Here is a 10000-nt window from a genome sequence, read left to right on the forward strand (position 1 = left end):
TGACCCCCAAGCAAAATCAATAGAAACAACATATTAAACATGTAGTGTATGGAATTATTTTTTTAGTAAATAACCTTTATTTGTCCTTCTTTTAGTGCCACGCTGGAAGTGCCAAAGCAGCAATCGGTAGGCTATCGTCATACACAGAAGAACTGAGACATAAAAATTTCAAACTCAAGGCTGTGCTCTAAGAAAAGTTTTAGGGAGCATAAAGTTCTGAAAGTTTGAAATCTAGGGTGCCCAGCAGCTAATTTTTGTACAAATATAAGATTTCCTTGTCACCCGAAGGCAAAGGTTATAGTTGCCAGGGGCCACAGGGTGCTGCTAGATCACAGCCCTGAAATTATTTTAGGTTCCACTTGTGCTGGAGGCACAAAACCCACGACACTTGTAAATTCACCCCTTACAAAAAATAATAAAATTAATATTATTATTAAGATAAAATTGAATTAGAAATTAAAATAATAATAATAACAGGGCAATCAGATGACTTTAGGAGGGCATATAGTTTATTTCATAAATTATTAAGTAAAGGGTGAGTATAGTCCTGAGAAGGACTTTTTGTTGTTGCCGAAATCATTATGCAAAACATCGAGGAACAAGCCCTGGCAAGTTACAAACAAACAATACCACTCTGGTTATGCTACGACAGCGATACTTTTACAGCTTTACACAAAAACGAAATCAGCGATTTTCAACAGACAAAACGCACCACAGACAAAACGCCCAAATTCAGTTTACCAAGGAGATCAAGGATAATGGTGAGATTTCTTTTCTTGACTGCTTGGTCACCTGTGACAACAACAGACTAAAGATGATGGTTTACTGGAAACCCACCCACACTGACAGACTCCTTGACGAATCATCTTAAAACCCTACTTCACACAAGGATACAACAAGACGGACATTAACAAGATGCGCACTACTGGTTTGTGACTCACATAACAGCTTAGCAGATGAACCTAAGTACTTAGACAGCATTTTCAGTCAGAACAACTACAACTGTGACTTTGTTTCACGCAACACTTACTGTACAGAACCAAATGCTACAAGCACTAACCTGACACCCACCACTACAGTGACTATACCCTACATCAAAGGAACCTCTGAGATTATTGCAGGGATCCCACAGCCTTACAACATCCTTTTTGCTCACAGACCCATCACTACCTTATGGAAACTACTGACTAACATCTAAGACAATGACTTCAACGATTTATTCCTCAAACGCAACAAAGATTACAAATTCTACGTGACACAACGAATTCAACAAAAACACACAAGCACATGGAAAAAATTATTATGCGAGGTGTCCTGAGCCCCTGCATCACTGGGGCTCAGGGTCCACATGTCTGTCAAAAATAGAAACTTTCAGTTCCGAACATCCTCCTGCCCGATGCGGGGAGTGCATCAAAGGGCGTGATGAGACCGATTGGATCAAACATCTTTGCTGCTAAAGAGGCTACTTCTCTCTTTGTGTACAGCTTCTCTGATCCTGACTTAACAGAGTTCACATCAATTGTGAAGACAATTCTGTCTGCTCTAGTATTCCACTTCAAACCCAAAGCTTTTGTGACTGGACCGGCTTCTCTTAGATCACTCTCTAGCTTGATCAGACCATGTGATGCTCTATCCTTCTCAGGTATGGCTTGCATAAGCTCAGGCGAATTGCTAGACCATTTTGTCAAATTGAAACCTGCTTGCTTGCAAGCTCAGTTGTACTTTGCTGTAATTTCAGTGTTTCACGTAAGTGTTCCTCAAGATTTCATGTGATGCTTCAGGAAATGTTTCTTTATATCTTTTTACATGCTCTTGAATATTACAGATGGCAAGAAACAGACTTGAAATAACTCCAAATGTGACCCTTGTCATTCTGTAAATCTTGGGTGTGGCTTCAGAGTCCAAATTTCTCCACAGGTAACGATGTGAATCCCTATCTTCTTCCTTTAAGCGGACCTGCAGAAACATTTTCTCTGCATCACCTATGATACCGATATGACCTTTTCGAAAGTGCAGGAGGATCCCAACCAAATCAGGCTGCAACACAGGGCCGGCTTCTCAGCAGCTATAAGGAGAGGCACCATTACTATCTCTCACAGACGCATCAAACACAACCCTTGTCTTAGTTGTCTTCTATCTTCTCTGATGACCGCATGATGTGGAAGATAGAACACAGGACGCCCATCTGTTGGTGCAATTTGATCACAAGATACTTCTTCTGAAACTCCATCATCGATGTACTTATGAATCGCCTCTCTGTAGGACCTGGCTTTGGCTGGCTCTTGAAGCAGCTTCTTTTCTAGATTGTACAGCCTATTTTCTCCTTGCTTGTAAGTTGTCTTTCAATACTACTTGATCTTCCTTCCATGGTAAGGAGACTTCATATCGACCATCTTTGTATGTTAATGTGTCCCTAAACTTCTTTAAGACCATGGCTTCACTGGGGTTAGTAGAAGGTGAACTTTCAGTAGGTTTGATACCAATAGACTCCAAGTTCCAGAACTTCTGAAGTGTTTCATTCAATTGTTCCTCAACGCCAATTTGAACGTTCATAGACACAGTATATTCTTGGCCATGACCGCCTGTTGGTCCACAGAAGACCCTACCTAGTGACGTGCGAACTGCAACTTGTTCATTGGAACCTCCTCGTACATTGTCTCTTGTCACAAAGGAATAATAAAAATCCAAGCTAATGAGCACATCAATCTCCCGTTCACCTTGGGGGAATTCTTCAGGAAACTTTATGCCTTGAAGAGGAGGCCATTTTGCTGGATGAATATCCACAGCAGCATAACTGACGCAGTAAGTGCTTCAATACATTGCTGCTTTCCAGGCTTATCAACAGGTGCTACAGTAAAAGCAATTCTCTTTCGCAGAGTCTCCTTGTCTGACTTTCCACCAAATCCAGACACAGCAATTCTAACACTCTTTCCATCTAGGCCATACTCTTGCACAATACTTTGTCTAACAAAATGAAGTCTGTGAACCGGGATCAAGAAAACATTGAACAACTTTTGAGCAACCATTGGATCCACACATAACAGCTGGCACAGTTTGAAGAATAACTTTGCCACCACCACTAGACAGCATTGAACTTGCTACTACATGTGAAGCTGCTGTAGAAGGAGGGGCTTGAGATAAGGATGCTCTCTCCGGGGAGGTTTGTGATGAGGGTGGTGTCGCTGAAGACCCAGAACTGACCGAATCCATATGAAGGAGGCTATGGTGTTTACCCCGACAGTGCTTACATGGTGGTTTTTCACAACTTTGAGCCATGTGACCAGCTTCTAAGCAATGAAAACAAAGACCTTTGGACAATGCCATCCTGAATCTATCTTTCACTGCCAGTGACAGAAAATCAACGCATGACCACACGTGGTGATTCTTTCGACAGACACAGCACTCTTTGACTTGCATAGAAGCACATAGTGCAGAAGTAGATGAACTTCGTGGTGAACTAGTGTTTTCCTTTGCTGAGGGCTTTAACTCCAGAGAGGGAGACTGGGAAGACTCTTTGGCTCATACTACTTGTTCTAAGAAAGCAAATAATGTTTTCACTTTCACAGCGTCCTCTTTTGCTTTCCAATTGCCAAGTTCAAGTTCCCACCTTTGGCAGCTTGTCCACAATTAGGGGTACAAGAACCGGTGCTAAAGTTTCAGAATTGAATTTCTCACCTATGGATTCAACAGACCGAACCACTTGATCATAGAATTTACGCATAGACAATGCATCATCAGAGTTCAAATGCAATCTTGGATGACCAAACCTTTCTTTCAGGGCTTCCAAAACTGGCTGGTGATTCTCTTGTACCACTGCAAATCCCTTCACTGCTTGGGCAGCTGGACCCTTTAATGATCTCATCAAGTATTCTAATTTCTGTGCCTCTGCTAAGGCTGAATTATCAACAACGGAGACCTTGATCAACTGGTAATAAGGTTGACAACATAAAACGTTTCCATCAAAGGTAGGCAGATCAATCTTCGGTAGCTTAACTTGTACTTTAGGGCATGACTGGGTTATGGTTGCACTACTATGCGTTTTCATCTCAGAGACAGATTTACATTCCAGACACTTCGTCATTTTAGACATGTATTCAATAACACGCAATTCATAATCATTATGACTGCTACACTCTGTGTCGATTTCTTTGTCTTCTAACAGAGTACACATTGTGGCTTGCACATCTTGTAAATTGCTCCATTTACTAGCAATATTATCTTTCAAAACCTGAATCATAGCATGATTATCCTGCACTGATAGCACTTCTTCGACAGACTTCAAAGTGTCCATTACGGACTTTCTCAAGAACTTTCGTTTCTTCTTAATAGCTTCGAACTCTTCAGACATTTCGACTAACCTTGAATGATCACAATGTTCCTTATAGTCCACCAGAGTATCCACAAATTCATCAGTCAAGGTTGTCGTGCAAGGTAACAGCGCCAATCGCCCAAAATGCGAAGACCAACTCTCCATCCAAATCTATCCGAATCTATCCGGCTTGAAGGACCATGAATTCAATGATTTATTCCTCAAATGCAACAAAGATCACAAATTCTACGTGACACAACAAATTCAAGATAAACACACGAGCACATGGAAAAAATTATGCGGGTTGTCCCGAGCCCCTGCATCACTGGGGCCCAGGGTCCACATGTCCAACAAAAATAAAAACTTTCAGTTCCGAACAGCGCAAAAATAACTGAACAACAACAAAACAAAACAAAACAAAAAGCCTACCCCTACCATGCACAACAAAACACTGTTTCATTAATACGGTTTGGAGATGCCCTGGCAAATTGTGTTCCTTCAGATGACCCCTTTGTGCCAATCTAATGTACTGAATTGCAGTACACTTGGCATTTTCTCTTTTACATATTGTTTTGTTTGCGATACAAACTACTGCATGTATCTAAGCTTAGGTTGCTTTTTCCAATAGAAAAGCATCTTAATGTTCTTGTTTAAGTCCAGTATTTATCGCCCAAGTGGCACAAGTCTATGAAAACGTAATTTTTAATTTGACTGAAGGGAGGTAATTTTTGGGACATTTTATTTTGTAGGTTTTAATTCTGTGGGAACTAATTTTTGTTGATTGTGATCAATCCACCAAATGTTTGGTGCTTAGCTACATGGTAGGCTAAAATTTGAAGACAGGGATACAATATTGCACAGACAGCAGGTGGCTATTTTCAGAGTGCAATGGAGTTGCAGAGCAGAGTGAATAATAAAAATATTAATATTGTTCAACATAATTATGTTTATCTACTTAGCACTCCTTTTTAGACAGCCGTTGTTCATGTTCCTTTTATTAGAGGCTATGATGCGGCACCTTGCAGTGGAGTGGGGTCCAGATGGTGTGCGGGTCAATTGTGTTTCACCAGGTCCTGTGGCAGACACCGAAGGTTTTCGAAGGCTGGGTAAGTTCTTTCAAACTTATTAAATTCGAAAATAATCTCTGAACTGGCCAATTTTATTCCACCTGAATTTAACTGGTCATTAATCTTGAATGAACTACATGTAGCTAGTACTGCACCAACAGTGTTCTGGAACCCATTTGGCAAAATCATCAAAGCACTTTTCAGTAGCAGCTGTATTAAAGTGAAGTTGAGAATTTTATGAAGGCGACAAACAGGGCATCTGAGTGGATAGCTGGGGCAACCAAGTAAATGGCAACTTCCACAAGCAGAAGGCTACTTTAGATCATCTTACTCATGTTTCCCTGGGTGAAGACAATGAGTCTTTAAGACCCAGTCTGACAACACTTGACTGTGTGACGTTAAAGAACCCACACAGTTTAATGAGAGTAGGGTATGGATTTTGGAATGCAGTGGTCCACTTTATTGAGCCACAGTTTACGGCTTTAGTAGTTGTGCTAACCCAGCCTTTAAGTGTTTGAGTTGCTCATATGAACAGTTTCAGTGTACATGGTATAGACTGAGTGAATAAGACTTCACTTTCTTTTCTAAAGACAACAACAATGACAAATTTGAGTAGTTTTCAGACCTGGGGAACCAGAAAAATTCATGTCCTAGGCTAGGATTTTACTTAAAACCTATTGTTACAACTAGTGATGCCTTTGGAGTTTTGGAGTTAAGTGCATCTCTTGTTATTCTTTTAAACACCCTGCGAGCCGAGCCTCCTTTTGTCTTTTTCTTTACGGAGGAGGAGAAAAGTAGGCTCTGCCCGAATCGCGTCAACTCTTTGAAGCCGCCGCAGCCCGAGCTTCTGGACTAGTCAATCTTGTTTTCTCTCGTCAAACCGGTTATTCCAGTGCGAGTGTCCCTTTAGTGACAAAACCGATGGTTATAATTGAGCCCACTGTACCATGAAAAACCAAGATGGTGGCAAGATCTGGCATATTAGGCTTGGCTTCGAGACTGTATCCTGGCAACATGCAGCGCATATTCAATAAAGATCTTACTCGATTCATGCAGAGCCTTTCTCGAGAACACCAAATCGAGCAAGCAAAAGAAAGGCTCTGCTTGCAGGGTGTCTTTTAAAGTGCTACTATGATGAAATTCGCATCTTTTCTATGTAAGCCATTTTAAGACATAAACATAAGTCTATACGAGAAGAAGAATGCTGTTTACTATTTTCAAATATCTCGTTTTGTTTCAGAGATATTCAAGTTTTTAAAAGATGCAAATTAGCCAGGTGATCACTCAACCAAATTTTGATCAAATAATTATGATGAAAACTCTGCCACTTTTTATCAGAAATGCTTGATTCTTTCCCCGAAAATTCTAGTAGATGCTTCACAATATGAGCATACCAGTTTTGTTACCATGGCAACATACTGGGTTCCAGACCTCCCTGATATTAAAGGCTCTGCTGGCCACCTTTGGCATTCTATTATGATATTTGCCAGTGGTGCCTCATCTGCATGATCCTGCAAGGATATAGATATGTTAGGTAGAGTTTATGGCCTTGTTAAGTCTTTTTCTCGCTTAGATCACCAAAATATTGAAATCTGGTTGGAGAGGAATGGAAAAGAGTGAGTTGCCATGAGAACTAATTTCTTTGTAGCTGCGGGGACAGTGTTGCCTGTAGAACTATCCAAGTTGCAATGGTCTGCTGCAAATAGACCATTTACAGTTGTGTGCTTAGTTACCTGGCCTTTGAATGAAAGTGAGGCTGGAGTTGACCTTGCTTTGATAGAAACCTCACAGCTTTTCTTATGTAAATTCCTACTTATTAGCAAGACAACATCATTAACATACGAAAAGCAGTGAGGTTTCTATCAAAGCAAGGTCAACTCCAGCTTCACTTTCATTCACAGGCCAGGTAACTAAGCACACAACTGTAAAATGGTCTATTGACCGAGATAGCTTTATTTATATACCGTTTTTGATGCTATATTGGCTTGAGCGAATGACATCGTCAGTGCTCTCATTTGCATATCTTACACATTTTTCAAACTGAAATATCTCCGGAACCAGTGCAGAAATTTCCAAACGGTAAACAGTGTTTTTAATCTTTCCTGGAATTCTATGTGATGTTCCTAAAAATTCAAGGAATAAAAATTTGATCGTAGTAGCACTTTAATGGCTCTCTGAACTTTTGGTCACCATTACAGATACAGCAATTTTTTTTGCTCAATATCACTTAACCTGTTTAACCTTTGATATAGGAAAGCATGCTGGACTAAACTTTGTGAAGAATTGTCCTATACAAAGACTGGGCACTCGTCGAGATATTGCTGATGCTACAGTCTTTCTTGCCAGTGGTGCTTCATCATTTATAACATCAAATTCATTGATAGTAGATGGTGGCAGCTGGATGACAGGATCTGCTTCCATGGCAACAATGAAGGCTTATAGTAAATTGTGATTCAAGATCAAGGAATGACAGTGAAAGTGTCTCACCTTCAAGACTGATGTTTGTAATCTTAAGACTGATGTACACTTACGTTGACTCTCAAGGATAATCCAGGTGTCTCCCACACAGGAACAAATCTCAGAGTCTCCCAAGGAGGTGACCAAATCTCCCAGATAAAAGCAACTACAGACCTTTGCCATGCTGTATGCTGAGATTTTATCCATAAATTTTCCAAGAACACAAACGATTACATTGTTGGAATGGTTGATGCATTTTTATTTTACGGCATTGTTCGTTGTTTTGAACTTCTTATTTAAGGTGGCTGGAACCAGTTTCACTACTTTTAAGATAGATAGATAGATAGATAGATAGATAGATACTTTATTAAAATACATTGCAGCCCATGGAGCTGAATTGCGTATTCTACGTTCTATAATAAAAATTTACAAAGGACCTTTTTTATTGCCCCTGGGCACTATTGTGACATAATAGGTTACCACAGCAACATTATAGTTCTCCCAAAATACCCTATTTCATCTTTACTTGCTTATATCTCAATATGAACGTTTAGAATAGTAATTAGGAATCTGAGATAGAACTCTCAGCACAGTTTAAAACAAAATGTTGGTGAAACTGGTTCCAGCCACCTTACATTGTCAAAAATTTTAAGAAAGTCAAACTTGGACCATTTACGGCAATCATTTTAGCTCCAGACCATCTTGAAGAGATTTTGCTTTCAATCACATGGCTGTGTAATGTTTTCCAAGAATGATTGTATTGTTACAAACTGCTTTTGACAATGAGTAGCCTCTATGTACTAGTATTAGCCAAAATAAAAATGACTTGGAATGCACCTCCCCTGTTTACATTACCAGCTCTGAGAGAATGAAGATCATAAATCAAAGGGGAATGCTCTTCAAAACTGAACTGAAAAAATAAATTTTGGTCTGAAGGTTCAATTTTTATGAAGAATAATGAAGTGGAAGCAGTCCTTTTGAGAGTCAGTCGACCATTAATTTAACCCTTTCCCTTTTAAGAGTGACATTTGTAGATTTTACTCTAACTCCAGACGAATTTACTCGTCAGTGGGGGACTCTTCAGGGGTGAAAGGGTAAAGCATCCAAGCAAGTTAGGCCGTCTTTACCCCCCTAACACAGGTGGCTCAAATGCTTCTGATAGGACTGCTAACAGTGCAGAAAAGTAACAATTCTGCCTGCACAAACATGACACTTTCAGTAAAGGTTTCCTTGTGTTTAAGGCCGGGACACACTAGGTGACAAGTCGCAGCGACATGTCTCTGCAACAAGTTGCTCCATGTGCACTACTTGCAAAACAAGTCGCTGCGACAAGACACCTGTTCGGAGCACACGCAGTGATCTCGTATGAGGGGGTATATGAACTACCTTTCTCTCATTGGTTTATTTATATTTTGTCGAAGCGACTTGTTGCCGGAAGTGTACACACAAAAATTATGTGACAACGGTGCTTTCGCTAATTTTGTCGCTGCGATAAGTCGCACGAATTCAAACTGGCTTGAATTCGTGTGACTGATCGCGACGACAAAATTTTGCCGCAGCGACAATGATTTTCATGAAATTAACCGTGTCACACAAGGCGATTTGTTGCGGCAACTTGTCCCCGCAACGTGTCGCAGCGACTTATCTCCTAGTGTGTCTCGGCCTTTAATGTTACATCTTCTATACATTCTGCAAAAAGACTGACATTACATGTACATTTTGGTGTGAATCTAACCCAGTGTTGCACCCAATTCAAATCTCTAGGTGTTAAGAGTCTTTGTGTATTGCTTTTGCATGATAATGTAGCATTCACATTTCAATGGTATGGAAACTTGGAATAAAACGTTTTATTCCCATAGATTTTAATATGGTACAACAATGACTGACTACCGGTAGTACATTTTACATTTGACATAGACATAAAACCCAAAACCTGCTTGCATGAGATGGTGAACACCCATTCCTTTATGTTGAAAATGTAACAATACCAAGCACAATTCAGAAATAATAGGTACCAGTGATGTTTTGAAAGTTCTCAAATATTTTATTGAACATGCCTTGGACAAGTCAAATTTAAGTTCCCTCTAAACCTGACAAGTATTTAATAATTATTCAGTCCAAATTATTGCACAAGATCATACATTTTTTTTTTATGTTACTCTCTACA

The 10000-nt window shown here is 40.0% G+C and overlaps 1 protein-coding gene across 1 annotated transcript in view; it reads left to right on the plus strand.

Annotated features, from left to right (window-relative positions):
- LOC137970815 (peroxisomal 2,4-dienoyl-CoA reductase [(3E)-enoyl-CoA-producing]-like) overlaps window positions 1-8775 on the plus strand; it is a 27966-nt gene extending 19191 nt beyond the window's left edge. The window contains exons 8-10 of the mRNA XM_068817386.1: window positions 96-126; window positions 5311-5415; window positions 7629-8775. Coding sequence (XP_068673487.1) covers window positions 96-126; window positions 5311-5415; window positions 7629-7828 — 336 coding nt within the window. The 3' untranslated portion in view covers window positions 7829-8775. The remainder of the gene's footprint in view (window positions 1-95; window positions 127-5310; window positions 5416-7628) is intronic.
- The last annotated feature ends 1225 nt before the right edge of the window (window positions 8776-10000 follow it).

Source organism: Montipora foliosa, chromosome 9 (assembly GCF_036669935.1).
Source record: "Montipora foliosa isolate CH-2021 chromosome 9, ASM3666993v2, whole genome shotgun sequence".
NCBI classification, from domain to species: Eukaryota; Metazoa; Cnidaria; class Anthozoa; order Scleractinia; family Acroporidae; genus Montipora; species Montipora foliosa.